Source organism: Neodiprion virginianus, chromosome 1, assembly GCF_021901495.1.
Source record: "Neodiprion virginianus isolate iyNeoVirg1 chromosome 1, iyNeoVirg1.1, whole genome shotgun sequence".
Lineage (NCBI taxonomy): Eukaryota > Metazoa > Arthropoda > Insecta > Hymenoptera > Diprionidae > Neodiprion > Neodiprion virginianus.
The window spans coordinates 7998229-8014182 of record NC_060877.1 but is presented as its reverse complement, the minus strand read 5'-3'; the positions used below and the strand labels follow the sequence as shown (position 1 = coordinate 8014182).

The 15954-nt window shown below is 33.7% G+C and overlaps 1 protein-coding gene across 7 annotated transcripts in view; it reads right to left on the bottom strand.

Annotated features, from left to right (window-relative positions):
* Positions 1-15954, bottom strand: part of LOC124310137 (microtubule-associated protein futsch-like) — a 98889-nt gene that overhangs the window by 30050 nt on the left and 52885 nt on the right. For 5 of the 7 annotated variants that reach the window (XM_046773826.1, XM_046773827.1, XM_046773825.1 and 2 more), the window contains 12 exons: positions 15358-15462; positions 9399-9527; positions 9206-9311; positions 7122-7199; positions 4374-4598; positions 4131-4291; positions 3784-3995; positions 3399-3612; positions 1451-1640; positions 1170-1305; positions 747-1077; positions 375-578 (listed from right to left, as the gene is read on the bottom strand). In XM_046773826.1, the coding sequence (XP_046629782.1) occupies positions 375-578; positions 747-1077; positions 1170-1305; positions 1451-1640; positions 3399-3612; positions 3784-3995; positions 4131-4291; positions 4374-4598; positions 7122-7199; positions 9206-9311; positions 9399-9527; positions 15358-15462 (2091 nt within the window). Of the gene's footprint in view, positions 1-374; positions 579-746; positions 1078-1169; positions 1306-1450; positions 1641-3398; positions 3613-3783; positions 3996-4130; positions 4292-4373; positions 4599-7121; positions 7200-9205; positions 9312-9398; positions 9528-10235; positions 10443-12572; positions 13648-15357; positions 15463-15954 lie in introns of those variants that run through there. The other 2 variants (XM_046773828.1, XM_046773829.1) reach the window with 2 other exon arrangements.

Here is a 15954-nt window from a genome sequence, read left to right as displayed (position 1 = left end):
TTTGCAGGTGTTTATAGAGTTTCCATTGTTACATTTTAACACTAGCTTATTTTAGAAAAGAAGCGTCTATTTTGGGATCTTGGAATGAGTACCTAACTGTCAAGTGTACAGAGCCTGTTTCTCTGTATATTGAAGTCCCGCATAATAAGCTGTGGAACATTTGAACTGAAAAGTAACTCAGGAGTGCTATCATTGAAATAGCTAAATATATTAGTGGCATCAATTGGGGTAGCGATCAGCTACTGATCAACTCATGTCATGTATATCAAACGATTTAATTGCGATAAAAAAAAAGATCTGCAAGTGAAATCCAGAAATCAGAAGGATGTAATAATCTAAATGATAATATGGATCATATATTTTTTTGCACTAACCTGTCGCTTTGTTCCCATCGCTTTGCCATAATTTGAACATCATGTCAGCTTGCTGTGCAGGTTTGCCAGGATATTCTTGCTTGATAAGCTGGACATCATTCGGCGGGATGTTTAATTCTTCCGCTAGTTTCTCCCAGTCCGTATCCAATAGATTGGCTATATCCGTCAATCTTATCGTAGCCCTATGAATAGCATCTGGTCTAGCTGTACATGAAAATAGTAGTTAGTAAATAAATCCCCGAGATAAATAATGGTGTAGATTCTTGATGAAAAAAACATGTAAAACAATATTTTGATACTAGACGAGTTAGTGGATCTTTGAGTAGAATTTAAAAAATCTGCATGGTGCAGCAAGAAAACTTAATTACTTACTAATTCCACCATCTCGAAGGAAACTGTAGTTCTTCGATAACTCAAGTAAGTCTAGCTCCGATGTCGCACCTTCGGGAGAAATTTTTTCAGGTAATAAAATATTCAGTGTGCAAAGTGGCGTCTGAGAAGGTTCACCCTTTGGAACTTTAGGTTCACTCATAAACATGATGCGGCCAACAGTGTCGGCGGCATCTGGATCTTTGACTCTTGCAGTAAACGGAACTCTATTTTCTTTGAAAGCCCTGAATGGTAGCTGTAATTGTTCTCCGCTCTTCAAAACCGGGATTAGATTACCGGCAAATTCCATGTATTGTGTTTTCCCTTCGAGAACCTGAAAAAAGTGTAACACAGCAATTAAACTAATGAACTCTTTAGAAAACAGTATAATGCTGTACCGATAGCTTTGAAATATGAATGGAATACCTCAACATCCCGGCTTTTGGCAACCTCGGTAAAGTGCTCTTGATGTTCTAGCGTTTTGTCTTCCTTATCATCTGTCATGCAGAACACACGTAGTCTCGCTTCTAGTGGATCGACTCGTTTAGCAAAAACAACAAACCTGCGGATTGAATACGTAAATGAGAATACATTAAAAACAAACGTGAAAAATGTAATGCGTGCGAGAAAAATAAATTAAACCGGCAAAAATATATATCCGCATTTTGTATTAACCATAGTTTGTGCTCTATTAGTTTACAACTCACTTGGCCATAAATGGCACATGCGTAGCATGGGTATAAAGTTCTGTGGCCATTTTAGTAGCCTCAGAAATGTTTCTGCAATCCATCAGCCAGAAACGAGCGGATACAGTCGTCGTAAAGGAGACACAGTCCTTGACAAACGTTAGTGGCGTAGATCCGGTTACATCCTCCCAGACCGCCCGAGACTGACCCCCTGAACGACATACATGCCAAGTCCAATAACATTATTAAAATATGTCCGTGCAGTTAGTATACAAATGGCAGCTGTGAGACACATGTGGATTGAAAGTACTGATGTTGAATACAGTTTTTCATTTGTGGCAAGTTTCAATGTAATTGATAGTTACAAGCAGAGGAACTTATCGGCAGACAGAAAATGAGAGTGTCTTTTGTAACATGTTTAATTGTATTTAAACTAATAGATCTTATCAAGATACAGAGTTTAACTGTATTTAAACTCAGCGGGTATGTGTGCTTGATTGATACGTGCTTGACACTGATGTAAAATTAATGGGTAATACTGTATGGGTTGAATAATTCGATAATGCTAGCTAAATAAAGAAAAAATAACATCCATGAGAAATGTGTAAAAAGCAGGATGTGTATGGAGCATAAAGCACGAAATCATGTATGTCTCGTGTAGGCTCTTCGTCAAAGTGTTACATTAGATACGTTTATTTTTAAAAGATACATATCTCGAAGTTCCATATTCTCTTTCTTATTAATAACAATTAATTTGATAAAGAAAGAGAATTATCCGTCAACCGTAAATAGCAAATTGCAGTTGCATTAACGAATATTCAGTATGACAAATAGTATGATAGTCGCGTAAGTTTATGATTATCATTGCGACCATATAAACTTTTGTACCACTGTTGTCAACATATAGCGCATGGAAAAATGGCAACAGTACTGGAAAGATATTCTAAAATCAAAATAAAGTTTTAACCATTGCATCCACAAACAACCAAAGTACGTTGAGTACAGTTGTATTGTCGGAATGAACTGCATAATTATACCGAGACTTGTTAATGCGTTAAGTGATTGAATATATACAAAACGGACACTATTCGAATGATTTGTCAACTGCAACATGCAATTTTTAATCCAGATACGATTTTGTCGATACGAAGTTTTTCAATTATTAGTTATAATTCGTCGTAAGAAATTCTATGATCGAAGCATTTAACAATCAACTAAATGTGCTGAAACAAAAACAATTGAATTAACAATTACAATTAGCCAAGTTGGTAAAATTTATCTACGTTAATTAATGATCCATACCTAACTGACTCAATCCTAACAATACGCAAGCATTAACAATGAATCACAACAAGATATGTATACAACAATGGTACTGAACAACATTTTGCTATGGAACACCACAGCTACCACCAATCCTTCAAATCTCTGTCCAATAATTTCTATTACCAACAAATCCTGGACCAAAATAAGGTCAATATCATTTTATGTCGACTGGATTGAACAAAAACATATTTTTTAAACAGGGGGACCAGTGGGGTTCAGCATAACTGAACATTAACTCTGTCACTTAATATTTTGCAAATATACACTGAATATAGCAGTAGAGCTACTTAAACTAGATTTCACTTTGAATTTAAATTAAAGCAATAATCGGGCGTGGAGCTGACTCTAAAATGTTGATGTTAAAAAGAAAAATTCGTTGTAAAAAGGATGATACAACCACGAAGGCTTGAAGCATTATATTTCAAATGAAACACATCCAAGAAGCTGGCTAACACCGTTACGTAGCTAATTCCTTCAGCATCTGGTAAAATCTAGGTTTGCAAGTACATATAAACATCATACTAGTAACGCGACTTGTGAGCGAATTTCAAAATTAAAATAGACTCATTTATTATATATCAGAAAGAGATTCTCCGTTCAAGTGGCTTGCTGCCCTACAATGTTACGCGCAAGCATATATTACCAGTTATGCTGCACAGAAGTCTAAGAGTTCCAACTGCTCCAGCATCTCCAGAGTATTGATTAATCATGCCTTTATTAGCTGCTTGTGGCATTGGTATCGTCAAAGTAATCGGTTTGTGGAATTTTCGACGTCTGGGCTCTACAGTCACAATCGGTGATACCGCGACACGATTTCCAAGTAGCTTAGCTACCAAATCAGATGGTATCGGATGAGCCTGAAAGTGTTAAATTTGTTTCAATCTTAATTTTATCAATAATTGACAACTGTAAAGTAGCAAACATACCTACAAACTCGTTTGATGGTTCCATTCAATACAAATAATAACCCGTAAGAAAATCTACGTGCAGTTTAAAAATGTGCAATTCCAAATTCATAACTGTCTTACCTGTAGCCCGACTCTAATTTTCTTTGTAAGAGCAGCTGGCGGAAATACAGCCTGAACTTGAGGCACAGCGGAAGAAGAGACAGTGCCTCCTTCAGGACCTACTGCATGAACTTCCTGTCTAACACGAGACACTACGGCAAAGTAGTGCGGGAAATCTACCGTGAGAATTCGTACTATACGTGACGTCTGGAGATCCTCTAGCTGGCTTAATTCTGTAAATTCAATATGTCTTGTTGTATAGATTCATCAAAGGCTCAAACATATGATAATTTCAAAAAAATTAACAGGTAAGAATATGAAGAAATTACCTAGGTTTGAATAGTAAAGCAACAGTTTGAAAAATTTACCTTCTCCTTCAAAGCTCTCGTTAAGCACATCCTGGACAGCTTCCTCGCTTGCTTCCAGGGTGTGCTCGCGCCATGTTTCTCCATTATCTGATCTCAGTATTACTATTTCTCTTTCCTTTCCACGCAATGAGGCAAAATGTGGTACCTCTATAATCACGGGCCTGAAAGTGACGAAAATAGATTTCCAAATATTGCCTTATAGAATGAAAAGGGCTTTTTAACAATTTGTTTCAAATGTCTCACCCTAGGAACTTAGCACCGACAGGCCCAAGCTCGAGAATTCTACTCGCCAATGCCTCACCCTCCATTAGAGGTGGAGGATTGGTTAATTTATCTCTTTTCAGGTACCGACAAGTTACTCTCATAGGCATGGCCGCTTTACGCGGTGGCACAATCACGCGAACTCCACTGTGACGGCATCCACGCATTGCGCCTCCCCTTGCATCGACCAGGAATGAAACTAGGAAACTGTTTACAGAAAATTAAATTAGACATATCGTGTAAAAGTCTAATGCAATATTCACCACAACCTGCCTACAGCCAATAAAATTTTAGCCCAGTTTCTTGGTGCTATAGAATATAATTGATGAAGTTGTATCAATACTTTTGTAGATAAATGTTCGCATAACTTGAAAAAGTAGATCATTTTATTAAACTGAGCAGGTTGTAGGAAGACACACCTTCCAGTTGAGAATTAGTGCAACATTTCTGATAACAGACCGAGAATAAGTTACAATAAAATTTGATATGTAAAATCTAATAGCGTTTTTGATGCAAAAAAATAAAGTGTTGATCAAGAAGAAGGCTTTATTCATCGGATATTAATGACAAAAAAGTTGCACATTTAGAAGCGAGTGAAATAATCTAGCCAGATTTCAAAATATAAACAATATGTTCATGTATTTACAATTTACAAAACATAATTTATAAATAAGTGGCATATTTTCAAATTTATAAATAGCACGTATATACATAAAACGATAGTTGTAGAAAATCAAAGCTCTACTGTCACCGTTTACTTCAAATTTGAAATCAAAGATTAAATTACTCATATAAGTTTGTGCTCTTGAGTGTGTTTGTGGTAGTAAGTTAGCACAATTGCTTCTAGGATGGAAATTATTTATAGTAATATTGACAGAACGAATAAAATGCTTTGCAACTATGGCGAACCAGTAGGCAGCAACTATAAGCAGCGTTTGAATATGTTTCAGCGCTATATCAAGATCTAAAATTTGCTATAAATATCAATTGAAGAGTATTAGATCAAAGATGTTGAACAGTTGCGAATGAGAATGACAATAGCATATCTGCATGAAAAAAAAAAATTTATATTGTACTACAAAAGTTACAACAAATTTCCAGCTGTAGATATTTATGTGAAGTAGATGAAGTAATGATTGGAGGTCACACTGAGCTAAATGAAAACTATACCTATATGTATATTTATGTATGAAATAACGAATTTTGATACATACAAAATACAAAGTATCTACAAAAATACTTATCAGTGAATACATATGTTCGAGCAGGATATTCGTTTGGGTAAAACAGCATCTTGGTTTAAACACAATTTCGAATATATATTTTTATGCAAGGTTCTTTTTTATAGTGCACTTCTAATCAGACCTAATATTGACGATGAACAAAGAATTTTATTTTCACGATTGCGTATTATTGACTTCTTCGGTGATAGCATCGCATTGTGTAGGAAGTTAAATATTTCCAATATGTATTCACCTTATTCCCATCTCTAAAGAACTATGTAACATAAAATATGCTAAATAATGGATAAACTGCACTATAAAGTGGTGTGAGATAAAAAATGGGTGCAACACTGAAAAGAATTTTAGACAGCAAAAATATGAAGGCAGAGACTAAAGATTTGTCCAAGGGAGTTCACTTACTTTCTCCAGTGTGGAATTCTGCGGGTAGCGGAAATTAAATAACAGATAGAATCGGAAACAAAATAAAAATCGCGTTAGTATTCATTTCTCTATACAAATATGATAGTGATAGATGACCAAAGATGAAGGATAAGATATACTACATTCTAATATTTGATTTTAGATTTTCGAAATTAGTAACAACAAGTTCGATTTATATCAATCGATGGATTATTTTGATAACGCATAGACAATGACTTTTTGTTCATTGCACTAAGATTATGAATAATCTCGAAAACCGTAATTTTTTTTTTTTTTTGTTTTTTATACATAGAAGCCTACCTTTTCTATATACATAGTAGGTAACAACAATGATTATGTATTATAGCTGAGATTGGTAGTGCGGCAAACCATTCACACTGTGCTAAAATAACAACATAAGAGTTAGAAAATAAACGAAAGTACGTATGAAGTCACAGAGTGAAAACCGATGATCTTTATAGCTGAACAGCTATATGCTGAATTTAAAATATTATTATTGGACACATTTTCTCCACTGCAATTCGTAGCTGAACGTGTTAATGGCCAGTTTGAGTGTTCCGTTATTTTTTTGCCCACTGAGCTCAAACGTTTGTTAAATACCTAGTTATTGTTACTGGTAAACCTATGATTTTTTACTCCAATCGAACATATTATGATTGAATTAATTTCATCGTTTCAATGAAGAAAAAAATTTCTTGCAACACAATAATTGACCATGGTTGATCGATATTTCAAGAAAAAGAGAAACTAAAGGAATATAAAGTGGTAAAATTCGAATTCAAAATTTTGTACAGAAAGGGTGCAAAAGGTAATTGAAGCAAACACAATGGTATGTAAAATAATGTCCAATGTCATTGTACAGAAAATAAATGTTCAGAAAATTTTTTGCATTTTCGAGCTATGACGAAAGTGCTTCAAATACCACAATGTTAAAGAAAAAAAAAGAATGAAAGTAGTTATTCAGTATTTAAATATCATATAACACGATACACCTTAAAAAATTTTGAAGAAAGATACAACTTTGAAATAAATAAAGCAAAATTATAAAAAGGGGTATATAATGTACCTGTCCCTCCACATCCCTTGTCCTTTAGGCACGATACCAAGGGCTGCCAGTGATGTGTTTAACGACACTATTGACGCGCTAATCTCAGAACAGAACTATACGTGATTATCGAATTTAGCTTTAAGACGTGCTCATGCTTGCATATCGTGCAGTGCGGCCAATATCTGCATTTTATTGTTTACTTAATATCAATAACTATTTCTAAATGCTACCAGGGCGCTACGAGAAAACTATTGTGAGGGTGCAGCGAATGACATGAGGTATCGACAGATGTATGGTGATTTTAAGTTACATCTAATCCGATCTTCAGAAAACAGTGCACATTTTGCTAGTTTGCCGATAGTTTTATCAATGTCACATTATTTCTATTATGAACAGTCACGTGAACGATGCTTATTTAAAACTTGATCGATAAATATTCTCAAACGAATAACCTCAATTTCAATAAGAGTCTCTACGATCACTGCTGTGTACTTGGTAAATTGGTTCAAAACGTAAAGCAATGATCGTTTAAACCTCTTTGTACCAGGCTTCAAATTCTCGTAAGATTAAAAATATTGACCATTATACCTAATTTTTGAATTGAATAAATGATTTGTAGAATATTTATTTGCATATCACATTTGTAATTTATTGCTCTACATGACATTAGATTGCAGAAATTATTTCAAAATGTTTTTATACAGTTATGGTTACAGCATCGTTACTAAAAAAAAAAAAAAATTGCTGAATAAATATTGTATTGAGAATGCAATTTTCAATATTGAATATCCATGCCAAGTAACTACCACACGACACACATACCATTGTAAATTGAGAAAGATCTCAGAGCAAAGTATCATTTCGATCCATCATTTACAGGATTTGAAATAACTTTGAGGTAATTAATGCGGAAATTAAGTTTTTAATATGAAAATTTTCACATTTGTCTCATGGATAATTATTTACGAGAGGCATAGAAGTTGCATGTAGCTTGAAATATCAAACACGTCGGTTATATTGGAAATTCACGAATAAAAATCGAAACAATATTAGTGCCCTATTTTTTGAGAAGCAGGCGTTCATATTAATGCCAACTTTAACTAAATAGCAATTCTTGCGTAACAACGCATTGCTAAATGACTGATAAGTCGTACATAAGAAAAAGAACACAGGAGCCAAAGTACACCCGAGTGGAAATACATTTCAATCATAATTTCGTTTAGATTTATTTTAAAGCCCTTTAAAAGTTTAATTTCAACTAAATAACATTGTTAGTAGCAAGCAGTCTTTCACCAACACACTCCAAATCACACTATAATACACAATATCGTTACTTTCTGGTTTAATCAAGAACAGTTCAGTATTTACATCAGAATTTGTCTAAGCGAGATCCTAAGCAACAGTTGGAAATCGATAATTCGTTGATGAGATCATTGTAAAATAGGTCAGTGATATCTATGTGAAAAAACATAGGTAGCCTAATTGGCGTAAAGGCTCGAATGCACAACCTCGACGAGAGTGGTGGAATTCCCTTGTCGTATTTTGTATACGATCCGAACTTATAGAAAGAAGTATAGGATTTTTTTGCATTCTCTGTGAACTACGAAAGTAAGCTAGTCATGAGTCTAATCCAGTTTATCGGAGTAGTGAGAGATTAGCGTAAACACTCGAGAAAGTCTCCACATTAGAACCACGGCCATTTAATTGGAAGGCCGTTATTTTGTAATGTTTTAAATTTTATTTGTATTACAAGCGTGTTTTAAATTTTTTCGCTTTATTCTCGGTTCCCAAAGAGGAACTTTTATGCTACATGCTTGAGTAGCTTTGTTTTCAGAGTTTTTTTTCTAACTGAATTTTACTTCAGATAATCATTCTATACTCGGTGTAATTTAATATTCAAAATAACGAGAGAAAGACTATACATGTATCAACGGAGTATAAGGTAATCTTCATTTCAATCACTGCAATTAGAATTTCACCAACGCCGAATATTTCGTTATTCTATTCAATCGTTAGCATATTACACAGTTTTCCATGGAGTAATTTATAACTTTAGGGTGGCGATAACGAGTGTAAAATAAACATAGTATGAAGATACATACCCAACGTGAATCGGATGCCTGTTGATGTCCACATTGTCTGGTTTGTGATTTGCGGCATTTGATCTGTGATAGCTTTCTTTTGTAATCATTTCTGTTATAGTCGGAGCTGAAATTGGAGATTATAATGTTAAAATAATGCAATTCTAGACAACACTAAAGGCGGCAGTTGTACAAGATATGGAAACAATTTTACCTCCAGAATGTCGATTGTCTCTTTCATCGTCAGTCACATTGAGGCGCATAGAGTCATCACCCATTGATTTCATATCGTCAACAGTCATGTAGCGGTACTGCTGTTGGTCGCTTAACATCGGATCTTCGCCTATAAGGAATCATGATTGAACGAATGGATATGTTTTTCAAATTTGGAAAGCATTGATTAACTACGTAAATAAAAATTAAACTAGAGTTATCGTAGTGTGGATTGAAATGCTTCGGTGAGATATATTCAAGTATGCTTATATGATGCAAAATTGGAGCACTATCTAATTTATTGTGCAACATATAGAAAACTAGAATCCAGTAATTTTTTAATATTTTCCCATATTATATTAATGTAGCGGGTGTATTGATTTGTGTCAGTCCCAACGATTTATTTGAATCACCATCACCGCAACTCAGTAATCACTGAGCAAGCTCTGTTTATCAGCAAGACGCAACATTTTTCCGATCATAGAATTATTAATGCTCTTGATAACATGTGTGTTGCTCAATTCCATGGATAGCGTTTCATCCACTTTGATAGTGAGGCACAGATAAAGCTGAATTTATTTTATCAGAGTTGTTTAGATATTTTGTATTAGTCTATCAAAAAATAGTATCATGTCGATACATGTAGCAAATCACTGTTTATTGTTTAATGTGTCCTCCAAGATACTATTGACATATTGTTGCTTGTTAGAAGTTTTACACATTTGTGATGACTTCGGTGCTGTGTATTTATTGAACGAAAACTTCGTAAGACAAGAAATACTGAATAACATATGCACTAAATTTAACTAACAATGGTAAAACAAAGTCGATTATTTACATTTCAAGTGATTCCTCTAAACGTCATCAATGTTTTGAGGTGAGGAGAATTCTAAGCCACGAGCATCACATATCTAGTTGTAACTGTAGACTGATTGCATTTAAAATGACCTAACAGATATTTCAAGAATGTAAGTAGTAATGATCCAATTGTCCAGCCGCCTACAAATTCAGCCTACACTTACTAAACCAGTGATGTCACGATAATAATGAGGAAATGTTAAAACGAAACATGACTAATGCGAATTTTTCCAGTATGACACATTTACAAAATCAATATGACATTATTTAAATATTTCCAAAAAATTTTTTCTCCATTATCAACATTTCAGTGCTTGCACAGATTGTTTGCTCATATAATTAATTTTAGGCATGGATACAGCGTCTACGAGGAAAAATTTAGGTATATATATCATATGAAAATAATTCAGCCGATGCGTATGATAATTAGGCAACTTAAATATAAGGTAAGCTGTAATTTCGGTTTTCAAAATTTACGTAACGTGCGGTTATAAAATTTCAGATATTGTCAGCAAGCAAAAGATTCATTTTTCCTTTAATTATTTATAAAGCCTTTCAACTACGTTTCAAATGTAAGGTTTATTTAATGTTTATACCAATTTAATGATATTTCACGTAAAAGCGGACGCCCCAAGGCTACCTATATTTATATTCTAAGCATACTGTTTTATACTTGTATACGAATAGAGGAACATGTATATGTATGTATGTATGTACATAGGTATATGCAGGAATTTGTAAAGTTGTTGAATAGCACATATGTATTCATAACATATTAGATCAAATCTTTTTCTCTCGAGTTCAATCTATCTTTAAATTTGACTTCGTAAAGTAATGCCCTACATTTTTCTGGCAACATTGAATATCTACAGAAAATCTGAGTCAATTAAATATGATTACACGGAATTGAATTAGTGTCGTAAACAGAAATAGTTTATAGATTCTGAGAATTTATGTATGCCTCTGCTTGTTCCGCTTGACCCAATTGCATATGCATGCATTGTTGTGTTAAACATTAAGTCAAACGGACTAAAATAGCGATGATTTGAGGTCAGAAGTCATTAGCTTTGTGTTTTTTTCTTTTCGGTTTTGTTAGTTTTATGTTTACTCTACATCCACATCAATTATCACACCGAATTCACGTATTTATACATTTAGATATATTTTTAGAGCATAGACGTAAGCAAGTCAGTTTTTGCGTTCAAAAAGCCACTACCGTACCACTTCTACCGCCCCGATGAAGAATGAAAAATTATTTCACTTACATTTCGTATTTTTATTTTTTTTGAACTTTGCACCAAATTTTGACAATTTCTTCAATATGTAATGCATCGAGAAGCTTTGAGGAGAAGAAATTTTTTTTAAAGTAATCGAATAGAACTGCAGAACATTAGTAAATAGCTTTTGGATTTACGAGTAATTTAATACCTCTCTGACGTATTGGCGTATTATTTATCAGCATTTCAATATTGATAATAATTAGATAATGATAACCATTGACGTGCGAGGGAATAAAAAATTGTCTTGATTAAATCTTTCTCTGAAATGATGTATTGATAACGATTAGAATATCGATTGATATTTAAATACTTTACTCAAGTTTTACTATTCAGCAAGAAACGTACATCCAGTGACATGACAATTTTATGTATGAATGAAAAATATTTGACAATTACTTAAATACATGATACTTGTATTTAAAAAATTACGTATTGTTCCGGATGACCTTTTTACTCATTCCTACATATAATTGAAGCAGATGTAATTAGTCAGCTACAATGAACACCCGAGGCAACCTTCACAGCTATTTCACGGGCTACTGGTTAATAGCTGCAATTGGTTCCTTTTCTGCCCTAACAGTTGATCTGTCAACCATCACGAAGCACCGTTCTCTTTGAATCATCTTCTCAATGGGTGCCAGCACAGCCCAATTATTCAACCTATATGTATACACGCACGTAGAGTATGAATCTCAATTGGCACTATACTTCTGTTCTTTGAAACTTTAATTATATAAATTTGAAGAGTTTTAACACGTATCATTTTCCAGAATAATGCTCGTAGCGTTCAGGTTGGGTTGTAATTTTGCTAAGAAATTTCTCACATCAAGAATATCAGATAATTACAACATTGAGCAAATTAGATCACGTTCAGATGTGACATCTTTGGGTCAACTGCAATCGTTAAGAGGCCATTCATGGTTAGTATAGATGGAATAGTAATTATGTAATTCGATAACTGATATGACAACGTAGGAGAGAACAGAATATGTTTATCTGCATAAAATAATTTCTCGAAAAATTATTAACATATTTACACATCAGGTCGCTGTTCCTGTTACGGGCGCACCCACAGCAAGCCATCTTCTTTGGTTTTCTCCTGTGCTTTACCTTTTCTAACGGCATATTGGTATTGGTCCACAAATAACTTAATTAGTTATAATTTAATGAAAAAGCAAGCACTTAAATCGAGCCTGAATAGAGTGATCGGAATAGTTGTGATGTATAACACACTTTTCTTTATTATAAATTATGATTATTATTTTAGCTTTATATTATTAATGGTCCATTTATGGCGCAATTTTAAAAATAACTACTTTATTGTATTATGTTTGTTAAATCTGTAATATGATTTTTCAGATATAACTTTCAATACGATAAAGTATTAATGAAAAAATTTTCTTGTTCTCCAGAAGAAATAATGTAGCACAAGTTCTACGACACTTTAATCCACAAAAGTTTATTGCAGTGTGGAATATTCAAATTATTCACTGTTTTCAATTAAATGTCATAATAAACCTAGATGCACATTAATCAATGTTATTGAGTTCGGTAGATGGTAGTTCTTAGAGCACTGTGAGTTCATTTTAAACACGGAAATCAGATTAAAATCGGTTGAAAAATAAGTTCACTTCTCTTCTTCGAGTAAGAAGTACACAGTGTGCGAAAAATCACCCTATTCACTTCAACGGTGTCTGCCGATCTTTAACTCTGTATACACTTCACATCTGCAACGGGCAGGCCAGGAACAGCGACTGTCTTAGAATTGATACTTGTTCAGCACAAGCTTAGAAATGTGACCTCATTCCATGAATCACTAATTTTATAATAAGATCCATTGGTCTATGATTTCGCAATTGATATTTACACAATGTTATATTTATACTTGTTTTTAACAAGCACCCAAGCGATAACCCTTTACCTTGAAATTAAGTGAGATAAAAAGAGGATAAAATTTTGTTTTTGAATCATGTCTACTTTTTAATCTGCGGTATGACGTAAGCATGTGTAATAAAGCAGCAACGTATAATTTATGAAATTCAACAAATTCGATGCTGTTGATATTGGAATGAATGAATCACTGTACACTCTGAATCTATTATCAGTAACAAAGATGCATATAAATTTACTGTAAGAAGTACTAGTATGGACAATAGTTTGCAATGGGAAAAAATTTGTGACCAAAATTAAAAATTCTCAGAGCTTGATTAAATTTTGATTTTGATTTGATTAGTCGACACAAATACTTGTTTAATAATTTATTTTAAGGCGTTCAAATACTAGTTGGTAATGAAAAATTGCTACAACAAGAATTTTTCCTTTTAAACATGCTAACACTGAACACTTAGTGGCTGGCAAGCCTTAGCAGAGTGATTTACAGTCTGAATACCATGTAAGTGAATCTTGTGAAATAATATGAATGGCACTTTTATAATTTTTCAATTTTTTAAATGCAATCCTCGATCGATCGTTAGCTTGCGCTCTACTCGGAACTGGATAAATACGCACAAACTGTTAAGACTCAGTGGTTTTGCTTAGTTATATAAAATGGAATATTTTGGTGGGCAGAATCGAACTTGGCACTCGGCCAACCTAAGTCAAACTAGCTTAACCAGAAAACAAGAGGCACGAAACAAGGCCGCAGATCCTGTCTTACGTAACAGGTAGTAGTAGAGAGAAAAAGAGAGGAGCCGCATCAAAACATACCGAACACATAACAGATGTCACTCGGCTAGCATAATAGTGGGAACTTTTATACAAGTCATTACTATGTAAATTACATTAACAATAGTATGCCCTATATTTCTTCAACGACATTACACATAAAACTTCACTGTTGTTGGTGCGTGTAACCAGCGCATGTATGCACATCACAAATAAGGATCTTTAATTACGGGAGCTGACGTACATGTATACACATAATTACACAATGCACATTAGGTTGTGTAATTAATCAATAAAACCCATGCAAGTAGGTTTATTGAACCAAGAGACATGATCATGTTTACATTACGAAACAAAGGACATATCAGTGAAGTTTTTTCTCCTAATGTACAAAATGGAACTCTTGTTGAAGCAAAGAGGTAGTGTTGAGAAATTGGTACATTGCGGTGTGCCGCTGAAGTTTTTAAATTCAACGCCGTTTGGAGTTTGAACATGTAACCGTTCTATAAATATGATCTGACCTATATCGAAACTAATTATAGATTTTAATGTTTATACAGTGAAGCAAAGAACGAATGAAATGGCAGGAAACTTTGGTTGCGAATAATCCCTTGGGTATATCATTCGATTATCCAACAATCTTGATTCCTACGTTACTCTCCATTCACCAGTAGGTCAACTTGTGACAGTTTGAAACATTTGGCACTCTTTGAAGTTTTACATGATAATTTAGTACCAAAGGTAAATATATAGTTTATTAGATAATTCTATCCATAAGACTGTCAGTTTATCAGCAATTTGACCAGCACATTAATGAGAAAGCGAATGAAAAGAGTTGTATTCGATCTGTTCAGCTACTTACAAAACTATTTGAATCTAAGGACGGAGTAAGGGAGATGACCGTCAAAACATTGAGAAACCGAAAATATTCTGAAACTTCTGTATACCTATCATTTAAGATTCTGATTTGAATTGTGTAAATACACATAAGCCTAATAATAAGTCGTGTAATATAAATTTATGTTAATTACTGCGATAAGCTGTATATAAAAGAAAGTTCGAATAAGTGAATAGGAATGAGTGTATGGAATGTACAAAGGGATGACAAGGAACATGAAACAAGAATGAGCGAGAGACACACAGAGAGCTTCAACTTACTAGTATAGGTCATTTGGCCCTGGTAGTAGGAAGGGAGGTAGACATGTTGCGCATGAGGCGGCTGCCCGTACACATTCATGGCTGCCATACCAATTTCGTCGCCACCTATATCGTATACCGTCAAGTAAGGTAGTCAGGGGTAGTTTACCATCAATATGTATTCCCTAACACTTATTGATTTTTTTTTAAATTTCAAATTCACTATTCACTGGGTGGTTGCAATTGGTATTTTAAATTACAGAAATAGTTCGACCATCAAGTAATAGACAATTATCTTAAGCATTCTTATGTAATAACTGATGGAAACTTTCCAAAAATTTCATTATCGTTGAAATTACAGAAAACAGAATTGACTAGTTCATTAATTTAATTCATTGGAATGGTGAATTATGATCAATTTAAAAAAAATTTTTACTCATTTTCAATACATTGAAAATTTTATTTCAACATTAAATTTGATAACAACCCGGTGAACTTTGTGCTAAACACATGCTCTTGCAAAATAAATGCGAATTTCAACATAACAAGAGAAGCAAAATGATACATACTGTTCATCAATGAAACATATATCAACAAAGAAGTTTCTAAACAAAAGGT